General features: G+C 34.3%; 2 protein-coding genes across 4 annotated transcripts in view; one reads left to right on the plus strand and one right to left on the minus strand.

The window, feature by feature from the left end:
• LOC128209288 (bifunctional apoptosis regulator-like) overlaps nt 1-12,813 on the plus strand; it is a 40,266-nt gene extending 27,453 nt beyond the window's left edge. For both annotated transcript variants that reach the window (XM_052913273.1, XM_052913265.1), the window contains exons 2-8: nt 553-837; nt 1,145-1,331; nt 4,303-4,459; nt 5,395-5,543; nt 6,456-6,623; nt 7,621-7,823; nt 9,711-12,813. In XM_052913273.1, the coding sequence (XP_052769233.1) occupies nt 554-837; nt 1,145-1,331; nt 4,303-4,459; nt 5,395-5,543; nt 6,456-6,623; nt 7,621-7,823; nt 9,711-9,882 (1,320 nt within the window). In that variant the 5' untranslated portion in view covers nt 553 and the 3' untranslated portion in view covers nt 9,883-12,813. The remainder of the gene's footprint in view (nt 1-552; nt 838-1,144; nt 1,332-4,302; nt 4,460-5,394; nt 5,544-6,455; nt 6,624-7,620; nt 7,824-9,710) is intronic.
• A 1,904-nt stretch (nt 12,814-14,717) lies between these two features.
• On the minus strand, nt 14,718-19,567 carry LOC128222551 (uncharacterized). 2 transcript variants are annotated; one of them, XM_052931616.1, is made up of 4 exons: nt 19,429-19,567; nt 17,969-18,068; nt 16,880-17,100; nt 14,718-16,419 (listed from the first exon to the last, which is right to left on the minus strand). In XM_052931616.1, exons 1-4 carry the CDS (start codon nt 19,463-19,465, stop codon nt 16,277-16,279), a joined length of 501 nt encoding a protein of 166 aa, XP_052787576.1. In that variant the 5' UTR covers nt 19,466-19,567; the 3' UTR covers nt 14,718-16,276. The 2 variants fall into 2 exon arrangements, with proteins under 2 accessions (XP_052787576.1, XP_052787585.1); XM_052931625.1 differs by having other exon boundaries at nt 17,969-18,050; nt 19,429-19,491.
• Nucleotides 19,568-19,634: the final 67 nt, after the last annotated feature.

The following is a 19,634-nucleotide window of genomic DNA, read 5'->3' on the forward strand; positions in this document are numbered from 1 at the left end:
CATCTAAGTGCATTTTCAGAACAATATTTTAATGGATTATTAAACTAAATAAAGAATAAAACAATGTTGAAGAGCAGAGTCAGAACAATTTACATCAATAAAAATATTAATACAAAATTAATAATATAATTGATGTCATATATATATATATATATATATATATATATATATATATATATATATATATATATATAGTTCCCGATTGATGATGCCGTTTTCAGTTAATTTTGTAATAATATTTTTGTTGATGTAAACTGTTCTGACTCTGCTCTTCTTAATCGTCCCTATTTTTTATATAGAAGGAAAAATCTGACCCAAGTACGCACAGGAAGCAGGATAAGGCTTGCCCCACTACATGTGAAAGATGGTGCACTTCTTTAAATCAAGTGCACATGCCATACACTAAGATTTATTTTAGTTTTCTAGTTTTGTTTATATCTGCATGTATATTTACAGTGACATTCAGTGAATGATATAAGACCAAATTAGTCTGCTAAGATCTTTTGTTAAATTAAACCTTTTATGTTTATGTTTATATTTTAATTTCTTCAGAATGGAAGAACCATTGAAGCCATCTCGACCTTCATCTGCAAACAGCAATAATAGCAATGCAAGATCCAGTGATGAGGAGATCAGTTCTCAGCAATCATTGTCGGTGTCCGAGGACTTCCTGTGTGGTTGTTGTTTCGACCTGATGGTGCAGCCGACCACGCTGACATGCGGGCACAGCTTCTGTCGCCTGTGTATAGCCAACTGGTACCTCTCCTCTAAAAAGACAGAGTGCCCCCAGTGTCGCAGTGCATGGACTGGAAATCCTCAGATCAATATAACACTCAGGTACAGAGTTCTTTTTTAAATTGGGACTGTTGCCATAATAAGTGTGTGTTTTAGTACATGTATGTAGTTTAAAAACATTTGAAGCTTTAAACAGAAGATTAATGTAATGCTGTTCCCCAATAATGACAATGACATTCTTACATAAAGCCAAATAAAGAAAATCAATATATTAAAAGAATTATCATCAATACCCTACTTGTTTTGAATAGGATGTAACCCTAACCAAACCATTTTTTGGCCTCATTTTACCATCTCTGACCAATACTGCCACCATGAATTATTATTATTTTATTTTTCCTCCAATCAGGAATTTACTAGCCAAGATGTATAAGGATTCCATGTCTGAGCGTGAGGCAGAAGTGCTTACGGCAGAAGCGAAGGAAAAGATCAAGACATTTGAGGACGCCGTATCTGACCGTAATGAGTCTGATTCGAACAAGGCCCAGGGTCAGGGTTTCTGTGGTGGCATTTGTCTCGCTCTCACTGTGGTTGTGGTGGGTAGATTTTGTTTTGTCTTCAAAAATCAGTTTGGGGCCAGGGGCCGTGTTCGTATTAAAAACTTTGGTTAAAAGGTCAACTAATTGGAAATTTGTTGGTTCCTTTTTTCAATGTTTGTACACAAAAACTATAAACAAATAAGCATGATTATGTTTTAAACAAAGAATGCATAATAAGTTTCATGAACAAATTGTATGAAAAGAATTGGTGATTTTAAATAATCATCATCAAATGAATAATGCCCTAGGACTTTTGCCGCGACATCTGTTCTTGTCTTTGGTGGGTTTTATTTTCCAGCTTTGCATATATAACCCATAATCATATGTAATGGGTTTCAGACATTCTTTCTAAATATAAGAAAAATCAATAAAACTCAAAAAAGTCAGGAAAATCTCAACTGTATAATTATATTGCTGGTATATAACAGGTAATACAGCAGTTTTCAAAATACCCCTGCAGCCAGGTTAAGAATACCAAAATTAGTGTAGTTCACTTGTCTACTTTTTTGCTTCCTCTCTAAAACATGATATCTTAGGTCCCCAAAATTCCTCCTACTTTCAGCATGATTCTGCTACTTTCTAACCTAATGAAACCCCTAGGAAATAAAACGAAGGGACAAACATTTTATGCTGGTAACTTATGTTTTTACCCCTACCACTTGTTGGTGTGGGCTATATAGGAATCAACCTTTCAGTTTACAGACATCATGTCAAGTCTAAGTTTCTCCATAACTCCTAACAATTTTTAGATATTGACTTCAAACTTCATACACATATCATATCATCTCAATACTTTCTTCTTTATATTTTCTTTCATTCTCTGTTCAGTGATTGAGCAAATGCTAGTGAAGGTTATACTAAATAGTTAATGCATGACCTATAATCATCCTGCTATAAATGCAGCAGCCTTGAACCTAAGAGTCGACTATAACCTCAATTAAAAACTGTGCTATGCTTTTAAAAAATAAAAAGAACATTTCATGCCTTATTTCACACATATGTTATAGTCCTCATTTCTATATAGTAGAAGTTAGGACCATTAACTTGATTGATTCCTTCTCACCAACATTCAAGGGGCATACATCACACCCAGTGATATTTCTTATTACAAGAAGGTGGTGTAGAGAGGGGATTGATCACATCCAGTCATAATTTTAGTTTTTAAACCAATGCATAAAATCACTTCAATGTAAATGAAGACTAGTGTGAACAATAAGCACATAAAAAATACTGAACTGATATGAAATGATATGGATAATTTACAAAGAACATACCATGCTATACATGTAAGGCAAATCAATTAAAGGGATTGTACATTAGATTGGCACCAAAAACAGTTTTTTTTCTGTAACGAATCTCAGGACAATTATTTAATAAAGTGTTTCACTCTTTGATCATAATTGTAAAAAAAATACTAAAATGCAAAAAAATCGAGTCAGAGACTGGGTTTGAACCGGTGTCACCAAAATTGCAGTCCAGTGTTGTATCCGCTGTGCTACGAAGGACTACTCTAAACTGTTGGAATATTTAATTTATATACCTTACTTGGTAATATCATGTGATAACATCAACTAGCCAATCACGCATAAGGAATGAATTCTACTAGGTACATGTAGACATACCTAGTAATCTCTTTTAATGGAAAAATACAAAAAAAACCTGTGAAAAATAAATTAATTGTAAACTATGTGGTACTTCAGTTAGTAAGTTTCAATGCATTGTACACATCGATACCAAGTTTATGTCAGTTTTCGACAATTTTCTTCTTTTTTTCACCAATTCATCATACGGAGGGGATTGATCACATCCAGTCATAGTTCTAGTTTTTAAACCAATGCATAAAATCACTTCAATGTGAATGAAGACTAGTGTGAACAATAAGCACATAAAAAATACTGAACTGATATGAAATGATATGGATAATTTACAATGAACATACCATGCTATACATGTAAGGCAAATCAATTAATCTACACACTTTGTTTAGAAGTACTATTGACATGAACTTTAAAGGCACATAATAAAGGTTATAATGCAAAAAAAAAATATTTTAATGATAAAAACAAAAAGAATGCATGTATGATTTAGGTATTTGTAAAAATATTAGCCTTTATTAATATTTTTTTTAATTAATAGCTAAGTGGTCACAAATTCAAAAATCTTCTGTGATTGTTTACTCAAATGTGTGTATTATGAATGTCATTTTTTCAAAGTTTGCAGAAGTGCTCATTTGAAGTTCTATGGCTTCACTTATCTGTTTCTCTGATGAGGGTGCATCTTTATTTAAGGCTTTCGATTTGCAAACCCAGTCATCATTTACATGGACATTTGCCAAATTTGCATATTGACAAATGGCAAACATTTATTGAAAATCAAAATCAAAAGTATTTGCTTGCCTTTAAATAAAACCTCAGCTAGAAGTCTCTTTTCATTAATATGTAAAAGACTGTCACCTTTATATAAGAGTGTTATTAGCTTGTTGTTTTTTCATCGAAAATAAGGTATTGTAATGGCCATTGGGCAACATCAGCTGTATACATGGGCAACATCAGCTGTATACATGGGCAACATCAGCTGTATACATGGGCAACATCAGCTGTATACATGGGCAACATCAGCTGTATACAATTACTTCATACTTGGCCATAACTCATTTCAAAACCATTCAAGATGTTTTAAAAAAAAGCCTGGTAACCATGACACACTTGTACAGCAAGGCCAACAACTCTGGATTTTATAGCTTCGAGTTATGCCCCTTGTTCAAATGAAAAAAAACCCAGACGAGTTGGTCTCCAGGCTCCAAAGCCCTCTTGTTGTAATTTTTTTAGCCCTGAAGACCAAAACAAAAATAATCTGCAGTAGTTGCAACACTGGTATATTTACTTTAGTTTTATTTTGAGCTCATAATTATATGCTTTGAATTCTTATGTGCACTAGCAGCTGCCTATATTTTCATTGCCGTTCCCAGGTTGTGTACTTGTCATGGTACTGGCAGAGCTCGGACCAGGACCTGCTTGTCCACAAACCGTTGGTCAAGTGGTCAGTGGAGGATGTGGATCAGTGGTTCACAGACATGGGCTCCTGGACGCTGGAGTACGCCCGCATTGTACGGGAAAGCAACATTAGTATGTAAAAGTTTACAGTAGATTTATACTTCAGTATGAATTAGTTTATAGTAGATTGGTACATATTATATCCATTTAAAAACATTAAAATAATCTCTATGCTGGTCTGTTTTCGGTGTTGAAAAGTTGAGGTCTTGACATATTTGAGTTGGGGGTGGCTTTATCAATGGGCAAAAACTTAACAAAGCTTGGTCATACCTAAAATCTGTTTAATATGTAAAATTCATACTTTGTACACATATTCACTATAATAATTTGGACATGTATGGCAAATTTCATAACTCTGACTAGAATATGTGTTGAGTGATGACCCTTGATTGACTCATAAAAACAGAAGAGCAGAAGAGCATAACAAAAAATCTCCCAAACTGCTGGACAGATTTTGATGAAACTTCACAGAAATAATGAGTACAAAGCATTAGCACCTTCCTGTTCTGCTCAAGTATATTTTCACCGAGATATATAATGGCCCTTTTATTTTAACATACTGTTCACATTGGGATTCTTGTTTGCGCGTAGAGCATAGATTATTTTTAATACCTTGGCACAGTGACTCAACATTTTTTGTAGATGTCCCTGAACAACAATCCCTTGTTAATCCTTGTTCTTCTGTTTGTTCTCTTTTAAGGTTGCAAATTATTTGCTGTGTATTAATTTTCACAGTTTTATGCAATCTGACCTCGCTCACCAAGTTTATGCCAGGTGGTCTTGCATTATTGAAAATTATTTTTTTTAAAATATGCATGTCTGCTTAGTACATAATTTGAGACAGAAATATTCACTGTTCCCCAAACCCCCAATCCCCTTCCAAACAATATATGCCGTTTCTTACAAGTTTTGAAGGGTTTTATCTTTTATACAGTAATATTAAGCACCTACACATGTATATTTTCTGTATCTCAGTCAAATTTATTAAAATGTTTTTCCTTATACAGATGGTAACCTGATGCTACAACTTGATGAAGACACTCTGGTGTCCACCTTCAACGTCACCGACCCACTTCACCGCAAGGCACTCTTCAACTCCATCGCAACCATCAAGGAGCGAGGAGTGAAACCTCCGTCCAATCTCTGGGAATTTAAGGTCGGTCAAGGGTTATACATTGTTTGTATATACATAGCAAGAGTGCCAAACTGTGACATGATTGACTTTGCGAGGTTATCAAACTTTGCTCAGATATTCTGGCCAGACTTATAATGATTAAGATCGGAACTGATAAGACAAAAGCTGCTCAAATAAGTGAACAGACACCAACAAAAAGTTTGTTTAAATTGCACAACCCAAGGGCCATAACTCACAATTCCCTGAAGCAATAACTAGCTGTTGAAATTGACCTGAGATATTCTGTCCATACACATTTCTAAGTTTGTTTATGGCTTGAAAAAAGTTTCTCAAACTAGAGAGCGGACACCAATTATGTTTGTGTATTTTAAGCAATTCATGAATAATAACTCTGGAATCTTTGGAGCAACTTTGCTAGTTATCTAACCTAGCCCAGATATTTTGCCCATCTACATATTGTCCAAGTTTGTGAATGATCTGACAATAACTTCTTGAGTTACAGCATCAAGTTTGTGTAATTCAAGGGCCATAACTCTTTGTGACTTGGATGATATGGCTAGTTATCAAAGCTAGTCATGTTATCCATGTTGGAAATAAATTTGAAAAAAGCTTTTCTAGTAAGAATAAAACGCCTTGCACCTGCTGCCCATCTACTCACTTGCATGCTGGCCTGAATCGATAATATGTCCTGATAATATGTCCTGTCTCTAACAATGGGCGGATAAAAATGTGTGATGATACAGGATGGTAATCATGTACTTTGATTGTCCTTTTACTGGGCCCATCTGTCAATAGAGGAGAATGAAGTTTGACTGGTTTGTGATAAATGAAATCATGAGTTATGTTGACAAAAATTGAATTAAGAGCTACCTCTATGATCACACCTTTTCCAACAATATTCTACCTCATTCAAAAAGTGTGTTTACATTGCAGGCACTGTATCCAGGCTGGGCTTTATTACTGCTCTATGGGATGAAGGACTACCCGCGGTCCAGCCTGCTGTTTCTCTATTTCTTCCATTATGAGACCATGTTCCTGCCTTTTGTCCACGTGGTCTGTCCAGTGTCCGAGGACGCCCCAAAATATGACTTTACACATATAGTAAGCATCAATATGTTCCTATTATGTTTTTAAAGCATCAATTTTAAGGGAATGTGCAAGTAATAATGTTGGTAAGTCTGCCCGTATGTATGGAATACTTTGGTGTGTGAGGTTAGAAAATTAACCTCCATACCTACTATGTGTGTGTGTAAGCTTATTTATACTCACACTCCGGCAGTCATTTTAGGTGCGGTGGGGAATCAAACCAGCAGCCCCTTGATTGACAGTCAAGTGTCATAAAACTAGACCTCGGGTCCACCACATATATATATACATACCTACTATTCTGTTTCTAAATGTTTTTGTTGTAAATGCCAGATTATCACAGTTTGACAGATCAATACCAGTTTTTGAGTATATTGCAATATATTTTTTTACTGTAGAATGGGCCTTCCTAAAAGTTCATCCATTGTTGTTTCTCTAGAACTAAAATGAATAGACTTGGTATTAGCACTAGTAAATCCTTGTCCAGTGAATTATCTGTCGTTAAAGGAACTAGACACGATGATACAACTGAATTTATATCACTGTGTACAACGCATTGAATTACTGATGTAACACCTCGTTTACGACACATGTATCTTTCCAACTTCTTGTGTTTTTTTCCAATTCGAAATTTACTGGGTTTGTATACCAAGTAAATTCCAGTTAATGTAAAGAAAGCTTCGGTATATTTATCTTTACTTATCATTTGACTTTTACATAAACCCGCTATAGACTGGGAAACCATTATGCACTTTTTATTAATGGATGAACTAAGCTGAGACAGCGAAAAAATATTCTTTTAATCATGTCTTATGATGAGGTATTATCTGCCTCATACTAGCTCGTATTGACAATTCTAGTGTGGTTTTGAGGAAATACTGTATTTGCGATTTTGGGGCCATCTGGTGTCTATTCCCTTTAAGCAGTCTGGGATTGTTTTGATAAAAAAAAATTATGTTTACCTTGCTACTTTTTTTCATGTGTTAATCATGGAATCATGCTTTCTTTCAAGCCTCCTGAATTGACATCGGTACAGTGGGCAGAGTTCCTACCAAAGTTGATATTCCTGCCATACCTCTTAGTAGGAGAGTTTACGTGGGATTGGTTGGACATTCACTGGTGGACAGCGCGGTTCATCCTCGCACAGTGTGTACTAGCCACCATCCTAGAGGCGAACTATGTGTCTATGTTTTTAAGCAGGGAACAGCATCCCAGGTTTGTCTTCATTACTAAGTGAATCTGTGATTTCAAATAAAATAGAGCATAAATACAAAAAACTTTTATTTTATAAATAATTAATAATCAAGCAATACCCTTTTAAATGATACCAAAATGTCACCAGACATCAATGTTTAACATTCTGTTTTACATTTGTAACTTGATTTGTTATTAAGCTATCGGAGGGCTAGTTTTTTTCAGTGGGTAAGATTTCTTAAAATATATATGATATTGATTCAATCTTGATTAAAAACTTTGACCATGAATGACAACAAACCATGAATACAGCATGACAGCAAACCATGAATACAACATGACAGTGAACCATGAATACAACATGACAGCAAACCATGAATACAACATGATAGTCAACCATGAATACAACATGACAGTGAACCACGAATACAACATGATAGTCAACCATGAATACAACATGACAGCAAACCACGAATACAACATGATAGTCAACCATGAATACAGCACGACAGCAAACCCTGAATACAACATGATAGTCAACCATGAATACAACATGACAGCAAACCATGAATACAACATGATAGTCAACCATGAATACAACATGACAGCAAACCATGAATACAACATGATAGTCAACCATGAATACAATATGACAGCAAACCATGAATACAACATGATAGTCAACCATGAATACAACACGACAGCAAACCACGAATACAACATGATAGTCAACCATGAATACAACACGACAGCAGACCATGAATACAACATGACCGCAAACCATGAATACAACATGACCGCAAACCATGAATACAACACGACAGCAAACCACGAATACAACATGATAGTCAACCATGAATACAACATGATAGTCAACCATGAATACAACATGACCACAAACCATGAATACAACATGACAGTGACCCACGAATACAACATGACAGTCAACCACGAATACAACATGATAGTCAACCATGAATACAACATGACCGCAAACCATGAATACAACACGACAGCAAACCCTGAATACAACATGATAGTCAACCATGAATACAACATGACAGCAAACCATGAATACAACATGACCGCAAACCCTGAATACAACACGACAGCAAACCACGAATACATCATGACAGCAAACCACGAATACAACATGTCAGCAAACCACGAATACAACACGACAGCAAACCCTGAATACAACTTGACAGGAAACCACGAATACAACTTGACAGGAAACCACGAATACAACATGACAGTAAACCATAAATACAACATGACAGCAAACCACGAATACAACACGACAGCAAACCACGAATACAACTTGACAGGAAACCACGAATACAACATGACAGCAAACCATGAATACAACATGTCCGCAAACCTAGAATACAACACGACAGCAAACCACGAATACATCATGACAGCAAACCACGAATACAACATGTCAGCAAACCACGATTACAACACGACAGCAAACCCTGAATATAACTTGACAGGAAACCACGAATACAACATGACAGCAAACCATGAATACAACATGACAGCAAACCACGAATACAACACGACAGCAAACCACGAATACAACACGACAGCAAACCACGAATACAACTTGACAGGAAACCACGAATACAACATGACAGCAAACCACGAATACAACATGACAGCAAACCACGAATACAACATGACAGCAAACCATGAATACAACATGACAGCAAACCACAAATACAACATGACAGCAAACCACGAATACAACATGACAGCACACCATGATTACAACATGACAGCAAACCATTATTAGCAATTTTATAATGACTGCTCCTTCAAGATCTGGAAACCAATTTTGCCCTACTCCATCAAATCCCATGCCCATAATAGATATACTTACATGTATTATTCTCTCTTTTCCAGATCTCTGGGTGACGGTGTAAAGTCAGTGTTGAAGAGTTATCTGTCCTTAGGGATATTCGTTATGATCTGGCCCCTGGTGCCGTCTTTCGTCTGCGATTGTTTTTTCTACGTAGCTTTATATTTCTCCCCATATCAGTTAGGGGAGACAATTTTTAGAATATTGATGAGATAGCACCAGGCCAAAATACCTCAAATTGCTTTTTATAATATTACGTCATTTTTAAATCTCAATCTCGACTCATTTTACCACATAACAGCATGCACGTAGCGTATTCAAAATTCATTTACTCTTTATAAAATGGCATTTTCTCATAGATTATGCCTATAAGATAATTTATCAAAATTGTAAATGAAAATAATCCTATAGCAGAAATATACTCGAGTAAAATAAAAAAATAAAAATTCTTACCAAGTTCATTTTTTTGCTCTATATATTTTTTTCTAAGGTATTGAGCAATAATGTTTATGAGTATGAAACATAAAACCATGGGCTTTTAAATAGGTAAAACTCATTTTATTTCCAATCAATTTATGCTGTTTTGTGGGGAAAAAAGCTGAGATTGATACTGAGAAATTACTTGAGTATTTTCATGATATTGATAACCTGGCGAGGTTTTTTGTTTCATTTTGTATGTTAAACTATATTTTGCATTTAATTTTGTATGTAAACATATCTTTGATTGACTTTTTTTTTCTTCATTATAAAAAAGCTTTTTTTTCATTGATTATTTCATTGCAAAAAGATTTTTTATCGGTGACAATTTTTTAAAACTGAAATTGAGTTATCTTGTTGCTATGAACAAATACCATATATTTGCTTCTGAAATACTTATTTGATCAGAATTGTGAAAATCAAAGCCTATAATAACTAGAATTTAATATGACGTCTGACTGACCCTATAAAACATGAACAAGTCCCTTTAATATTGATGTTTCATAAACACCAAGTTGTGATAAGAACATTATTATGTCAACCATTGTTTATTGATGGTGTAATTGTAGCCTGGAAAATGACAAATTTTACTTAAAAAACTTAATGAAAATGGAAATTTATTACAAGTTTTTGCTTTTCTTCATGATTTATAGTGCCATCATTCCATTTTTCTGTCTGAACTGGCAGAGATCTTGATTTTTTAAATCTGTTTAGCTTTCACCAAGTGCTAATTGAATGCTTCTGATAGTTGCAATTCATTCCTGTTCACATTATAGGTGGCAGTATAAGTCAGAGAGGTTTAAAGGGACTAGACACCAGATGATACAATTTGCAAAAATAAAATGTTAAAAAATAAAATCGATCACATCGCTTATGACAAATGTTCCTTTTGCAGTTTTTGCGTATTTTTCCAATTCCAAATTTACGTTTGTCTATCATGTGGATACCTGGTTTAAAACAGGTATTTTCAGCTGAGACAGTGGCAAAATATTATTTTAATCATGTAAAGTGATGTATTATCATCCTCATACCAGCACATATTGATTATTCTATAATATTTCCCTCCCCCTGGGGGTACAAAATGTGTTTGAAGAATAATGTCACACATTTGTGCAATGTGTATTCTATCATTATTTTTTCGCGATATGGCAATTTAGAACCATTAAAGCCAATATTTAGAAAGTAATTGATACAAATTTAAATTCAAATGAGATTCTCATCGAATTATGCAGCGTTTCTAACAAAACATGCGATCAAAATTAATTGCGTCCGGCGTGAGGCGGTCAGACGACAAAAACTGAAACAATATTGTGATTTGATTTGCTTAATGCTACTACAGTGGATCAACATTCAACTGATAATCTTTAATTAACAGATATATCCATATATATTTGTCCAGACCGGCAAATTGCCAGTTTTGAGAAGCCCTGGAACATATTGTAACTGCCAATTTTGGGACCATATGGTGTCTACCGTAGTCCCTTTAATTTTTTTTATTTTTTTCCAATTTTTATCGTTTAAGTTCTTAACAAGCAATTCATCTTACCTCATGAGTGCCAGCAGCCACCTTTGGTTTTCATAATGCTTTGTACAACTTGGCTTTTATTTATTTTTTTCATATTGCATTTACTTTTTGCAAAATCAAATATAATTTTCTAAGCCAATTTTTAAGTTTTTTTCCTGTTGTTTGATACATTGTCATGGTCAAGGACATTTCATACATATGCATAGGTGACTTTGTTGGATCTTTTTAATATCTATGTACCGGTAATAATTTTATCTTGCTCAAGACATATATTCTCATTAGGCTGGGCTTATCAGAGAAGCTCTTGCAATATTTGTATATAAAAGAGGCACAATATAGGATGATGCCAAATTATATTTGTTTTAATTTCAATGCATAATAATGTTTAACTAATTTTTCTTCTATGATCAAAACAAAAAAGGATATGTTTTTGTACGTATAATCTTTTTCTTTTTTTTATCATTAAAATCAAAATATATTTTTTGGCATCAATCTCTATTGTGCCCCTTTAAGTGACCCTTGTTTCATAACTGTTATCGACAACTGTTTCATCGAAATGGTATGAGCCCTCATTATCTGCTTTATTTAAATGTACTCGACCATACTGTATACCAGTATTTTGTGCTGCATTATATACAGTCATATTGCAATGTTAGTCTTTATAAGCATTTTTCATTCCTTAAAGCTGCACTCTCACAGATATACCATTTTTACAACTTTTTTATTTTTTGTCTTGGAAAGAGCAAATTTTTGCGTAAATATCTTCAAACCAACGATATTAGATTGCTGACAAAAAATCAGATCATGTTTTATGGCTTAAACTGTTTTACTAACGGTTTAAGAAAAATGCATAAAACATTAATTTTTGAACGTACATATTAAAATCTGCGATCTATTTTTTTGTCAGCAGTCTTATATAACTTGTTCCTATGAATTTTCGCAAACATTGGCTAGTTCCAAGACAAAAAATGAAAAAAGTTGTCAAAACGTTCAAATTATGTATTGATATATAATAGAAATATGTAATTTAGGTGATTTAGGTAGTTTTTCCCATTTTTATCCATGGCTACATTATTAGTTGTTTGGCAATATGATTATGTCATAATTATGTTTTAATTTATTTTTGCAATAAAAGTATTTGTCTTGACCATCTTTTGTTCTTTCCTTTTGACACAATCATGTCACTAAGTTTCAATTGAAATATTATTTTTTACAGTGCATTAAGTATGTCCAAAGATATAAGTATATCTGAGATAAACGGGAAAATAACTGACATCTTTAAACTTCCCCAAACAAGTCACCATATCGTCGGTGAGTCGGGGAGCTGTCTGTTGGCAAAAGTTGTGGAGCGATATATTCTCATAGATAAAGAGGTATACTGTGATACCTGGTACGATGGGCTTAGTGATTGGCAGAAGTTTTGTGACCTAAGGTCATAATGTCTTGGAGTTGCTGGCGTCCGTCAACAATTGCTTCAAATTACATCTTCTCCTAAACCACCTGGCCCATTTAGAAATCTTCTTGACAAAAACCAAGAGGTCTGGAGCTAAGATATTTGGTGGGTTACATTGTCTAGTGGTCCTCTACAAAGGTTTTTTGAATTTCCTCAGAAGGTTTCAAACTTTCACTAAGGTGAGTGTTACAGGGCCATCATGACCCTCTTGTTACACTTATGCCTATATTGCAGTTTGTGCAGCAAACTTATTTAAATATATCACTCAGATACTTAGTACACATAATAACAATGCTTGAAAATTCCTTGGTATATGTTTTTGTTAGCCACAGTTCTAAACTCAATACTCTGATACTAAGTGCACATTTACACCATGATGTGTAATAGTGCCATGCTTATTCTGTGTTAGTCGAACCCTTGCTGTCTTAGATTTATGTTTTTTACTGTTTGTTGTAAATAAGAGTTACTTTTCTTAAAATAATCATAAAACACTTAGTTTTATGTCAATTAAAAACATCCTGTAGCAATGGTGCGCGAGTGGGGGCGATAGCTGGATATTGCTGTTGCTTTATAAGATTTATGCACTTGATTTTTATTGTACAGGAAATCAAATGCCAAGGTAAATAGTTCACCTTTACTTCTCTAACTCATAGTTACAGTATCCGCCAGAGAAGGTTAAAGCATATATTTTATAATGTATCTGTATTTATATATATGATGTAAATGCTTGGACCATACAACAATGTTTCCATGTCTTGCATCCGGGGATGGATAGGTTGTGGGTTTCCTGATCGAAAAACACAACACTTTTTATATGATGAGCAATCATGTGAAATATATCTAATGTCTATAACTCTGGCATCAAAATACGAGTGCAATCAAAATGCGTCATACTTTGTACTAGTATTCTTAGCACTTGATATCAGAAAAACATGCATTCTGTGAGATTCCCATAATCAACACATTAAAACATAATGTTATTTGAACTCATTTTGCAGCGGAAATATTTAACAATTTAGAAAGGTCCCGAATGGACTTTAGAGGCTCTGGTATCTGTATTCTTCATAGGATGTCACTCATTTAGTGATTTTTTTTTTCAGGGATTCGTTTTTTTTTTTCAGGATAGCTTTTTTAACATAGGTTTTCGTAATAAGGGTGGACGCTTAACATAAAAACAATTTGGTATTGCCTAAACTAAAAGTGTATTTTATGCCAACAAATCACATAAGGTATTAGCCCTTAGGCTGCTGATGGCGATTTTAAAGGCTTTGCAAACAGCTTGGAACCAGACCAGACGCCGAGTAACTCGGCGCCTGGTCAGGTTCCAAGCTGTTTGCCACTCAGTCAATATATGCCCAAAGTTTTAAGTAAATCGAAAGAAATTTAGAATAAACCAGACGACATTTTTGAGCAGACGACAATTTACCCAGCATGCAAAGGGTTAGTGATTGCAATACTTGATTTACTTAAAGATTACTTTGAGATAAATTTTAAATCTTAAGCTACATGTATAGTCTCATTGGAGTTTATTTAACTTAAAATGTTGAAACATTGTTTGAGTGTTTTAAATTACATGTAGATAAATAAGCCAAGAAATCTAGTTTTACTTTTATTCATAATAATAAATTTATAACAAAAAACAATCACAAAACAAAACAAATTTAAATAATGTATGATACAATACAATGATATAATACAATGTTGTATATCTAGAAAATCTAAGTAACAATAACTCAGTAATTATTAATATATAAAACTTGACATAAATGTCATGTTAATTGTTGCTCTAACATTTGCCTGTTATAGAACAAATTATAAGTTTTGTTCCTAAAAAATTGCCAAGTAAATATTTCATTTGTTGGGTTACCATAGCAGCGTCTATTTTTCAGATTTATGTCTGACAATTTCAAGAAAATTTAAACAGTAATATAAACTTCTTTTGACGTCACCTGATCGGACATTCCTGCACTTCGTTGGGTATTTCCTTAACATTTTACTTACAAAAGAGAATAAACTTATAACTGGTCAGTATTTACATTCTTCATATTAACTATTTAGGTATCGAAATAGTATTGGTTACACCTACCTACTCATATTTTTAAACATAACAAACAGATTGTTCTTTTATCCCCCTACCCCCCTTGCTACCAATTTATTTTTGCGACCAAATCCATAAAGCAAATATTAAATTGAGTTGGGCTTGGTGTACGATGTAAGAGAACCCTTTTATTGTAATAGATAGTTCTGGATAACGATTTGGCTTTTTCATGTGGTTATCATGTAGTTATTGAAGACCATTTGTGCGATTCAGGAAATCAAAGGTGACAGAAAGCTCAAATTATTTTCCAAGTTTTTGAAAAGGGTTGAGTTTAATCATGAAGGGAATAGACTGACATTCATAGTATGTTGAAGTCCCTTTGTATCGGAAACTTGTTGCGTTCATTTGTTTCCCCTGAAGCTGTTAGGTATTTCCGGGTCAGGTTGTGAGATTTTGGGCAGCTTGTGTGAATACTAGGGGAAACAACCTCAAATAGCTGTAATTCTTTGTTCCTGTTGGAGTTGTCTTAATGAGATCTGAATAGTCTGATGGTGATCACTGGTTATCAAGGTGGTTTATTAGATTGCAATGTTTTGTCCAGTACATGTACTTGTATGTGGGATCTATAGCAAGAGAAATCTAGGGGAGACAACAATCTTTTCCATCTTGAGTAATTTTCCCCATCATTTCAAATACTCAGTGTTTTCCATGCAGCTTTTGGAGACTGCTGATTATCAACAGAAGAATTGGGCCTGGAGATAACTAAGGAAGACCTATAGCAATAGCTGTATTTTTTTCTTCTTGTCGGAGATCACATGACAGTGAGATCCAAATAAGTAATCTGGAGCCCAAGAGATGACCTTTTTTGATTGCTGGTTGTCTGGGTATTACATCATGTTTACCCCTGCACCTGTTGTAAACAACTGATTCAGTATGTGAGATCTGGGGCTGGAGATAACTATGGGAGATAATAAGATGTGATTATATTTTCCTGTAGGTGAATTTATATGAATTGTGAGATCTAAATAGTCTGGAAGTGACCCTTCTATGTTTATTGGTGGTCTGGGTATTTCATATGGTGGTCTGGGAATTTCATTTGGTGGTCTGGGTATATTCATCATCTGTTTGTCCTGTAGTTGTTTGCAATGCCTGGTTCAATCTGTGAGATCTTTGGTTGCCGATGGCCAGGGGGGACAACTGCCTCGTATGCTGGCGGAGGTCTATCATCATACACAGGTGGTCCGGGACCTCCACTCGGATCTACACAGATGAAAAAGATTATTGAGTCTCCTGCATTTACATTAACAAATGCATAATTGCATATATAAATGCATGAATATACTGATTCAATATTAGCATATTGTGCCATGTTGGAGAATGTTTTCTTTGTTTTGTTTATTTATTACCAGGGTAACTCCAATATATCAGTACGGTAACTGACAGTAGGCAAAGCTCAACCTTGTAATAAGTATTGTTGGGAAAAATAACATTGCTAATATTTAATATGCATGTTGCTAATTGAACGTTGTCCTTGACAACATGAAATAAAACAGTTATTTCACGCTTTGTACTCATGTATAATATCAAAACCTCGGACATCAGTAGCAGTAAAAATTTTGTTGACTTAATTGCAGTACATGAGTAATCAAAATTCTACTAGCTTTTTTGTGTTATAGAAAACATGAGCAGAATTATTGTTTTGATCATTTAACACACTTACTAGACTGTGGTTCATCGTAATCTGGTGGAAGATGTGGGTGATGCATCATGGGATAGATGATGTTCTGAGATCGCATGGACACAGTGTGGTGTAGACGTCCAGCGAGTGTCTTTTTCTTCTTGCAGTAAATACACAGCATGACCAGCAGCACGATCAGTATAATACCCACAATAACTGCTACCACGACACCAATCACTCGACCCCATGTCCAAAATGGTGCACTAGTAATATGAATAAAAATATTACAAATTTCATGCGGTTATTTTGTAAAAAAGGTAGATATAATTACTAAATAAATCATGAAAGTGTTCCAAATGTTTCTATTTTGGGGTGTATAGGACATAATCCTGCCCCTTTTTGCCACAGACAGGCACGTAGCTGCCTATATATATATGCGAGGTCGCGGCTGAATCCACATGATTAAGATAAAAAAAATGAAAAAAAAATCAGCCAAAAATGCAGTATGCATAGTTTCAGTATGCACAGTTTTACTTGACTGACTACTTGATCCTAAAACTGACCTTTTTCCAGTACTAAATAAAGCACCTCGGAATGCCCAGAATGCACCAGATTCCACCAGGGATGCCCCTGGACCTCCCTTGCACAATTATGAATTCACAAGAAGAGTGGGCTAGCTATGCCCCGGACAGACACCCTCTCCCTCCATGCTTTTGAAATACCTTTTTATGATGTTTATGAGTACAAATTTATGAATTGTAAACAAGAAAATACTTAGCAACCTAAACAATATATAAATATATATGGTATATTCATTACATACTGATATAACAAGGAAGCTGGGGGATTTTATCTGCCTATGAAAATATCATTGGGTGGGGGGGAATTTTTTCTGTGACTCTGTGTTTTTTTATGTCAATGAGAACTTTGCTTTCATGCTTTGATATTCAATGGTTTTTAATTTCGGATCAAAACACATACTTATATCTACTTATAAGGTTTTAGTGTTATTTTGTCCGCCTCAGGCCACAACATGAATAAATACTTCCAATATGAATGTTACTTTAGACAGCCTTAATTTCTGTTTAAAGATTCAAATGAAAACTTAACACATTAGGGCATGATACTTACTCGCAGCAAGTGTCGACAGAACAGCAGCCATCTTGACACGTCCGACTCACTGTACCGTTTGTGAACTTGCATGTCTCACCATCTATGCCATACAACTCAGCTTTAACAAATAATTTAAGGTTAAAATATACATGCCATATCCTTCAGTGGGGGGAAAAATCCCCCAGAATTTGATCCGTCCCCCCATCTCCAAGTGGGAGATAAAAAATACCCCGGAATTTATTTTATTTTATTTATTTTTTGTAGAGAGATTTTTAAACAGTCAATAATGACAAAGTGAAACCACAGTATGTGAGTGAACTTAAAGGAGCGACAAAGGTTGTGAGATCTGGGGTTCTGGAGATAGCCAAGGGAGGCAATCAATTGTAATGGGTGACATATCACTAATTTATACTTAGTTGATGATACTCAGGCTAGGAGATATATCATCTATGACATCACAGCGCAATAAATCAATCAACTAGGTCATGTTTGCCAATAACCTAAATAGAGTGCTTGAAATCCATGGATCTAATTGGCCTGTTTGAAGTGATCTTAATTGATCTTCGTTCTTGCCATAACTTTGACTCCCATTAAGTACATTTAATTTTGCTTGTTTTACAATATTATGGTACATAAAAAATGAATGCATAACTCGATCTGACTCAATTAAGTTAACTATAAAGGATTTGTCCAGCCTGTGCTTCTGACGGGTTTACATGCGTGCCGTCCTATGTTTGTACACAACATGAACACACCAAACAAATGTCATAAACCTTTATATTTACATTTTAAGTTGAACTATTAATTTATGATGATTGAAAATGAGTAAAAAACTGCATCATAAGTATTTCATTGTAAACAAAAGGGGGCTTAGGGGGTTAAGTCAACTTTCTTCATACATTACATTAAACAACTATAAATAAATTGCTTGATTTTCATCCCTGCTCTTTTTTCCAAATATTTGTTAACTTAAATAACAATGTTGACTTAGGGTCTGTATTTGCATATCAGTTTGGGAACAGCTTTAATTCATACCTATGGTACTGTGTTGATGCAGGACATTCACATGTAGAAAAGGAGAATTGTTACGATCGTGTTCTAGGTTGTCTAGAAACACATGTATAATTATGGTTCCTTATGCACAAAGAGAGAGCATGAACACATATTCAATGGTGAAACAGTCATCTAAAAGAAAAAAAAAAATTGTAACCCCCCACCCCATCATTTTTTTTTATGAAAATCTAGCAATTTATTTATATTGGTCTTATAAAAATGTATTGAATATTCTTCTTGGTTTCCTGGTCATACAATAGTACACTTTATAAAGTGAGTAATTCAATTTCCTAATTATATAAGAGTTATATTATAAAAACAAAACTGAATTTTATGAAGATTTTTCTCAAACACTCATGTATCAAGTACCAAATTAAATAAATAAATAATACACATAATAAAAGTTCAGAATTAATTTTACCTACCAAGAATAAAAACAATTTGTAAAATATAATATTCCATATTGCACAATATGAATACAATTGTAATTAAACAATACAAAGCTCTTTTGTCCGTTACATAATCTGCAAGCGTTAATATTTAATAAATTCTGTTATAATAAAACTTAAAAAGCGTCAATGTGTCTATCCGCATGGAAGAATGGGTGCTCCTTTTGTTTGGCAAATTAACA

The sequence above is a fragment of the Mya arenaria genome, chromosome 2 (genome assembly GCF_026914265.1).
Source record: "Mya arenaria isolate MELC-2E11 chromosome 2, ASM2691426v1".
Classification (NCBI taxonomy): domain Eukaryota; kingdom Metazoa; phylum Mollusca; class Bivalvia; order Myida; family Myidae; genus Mya; species Mya arenaria.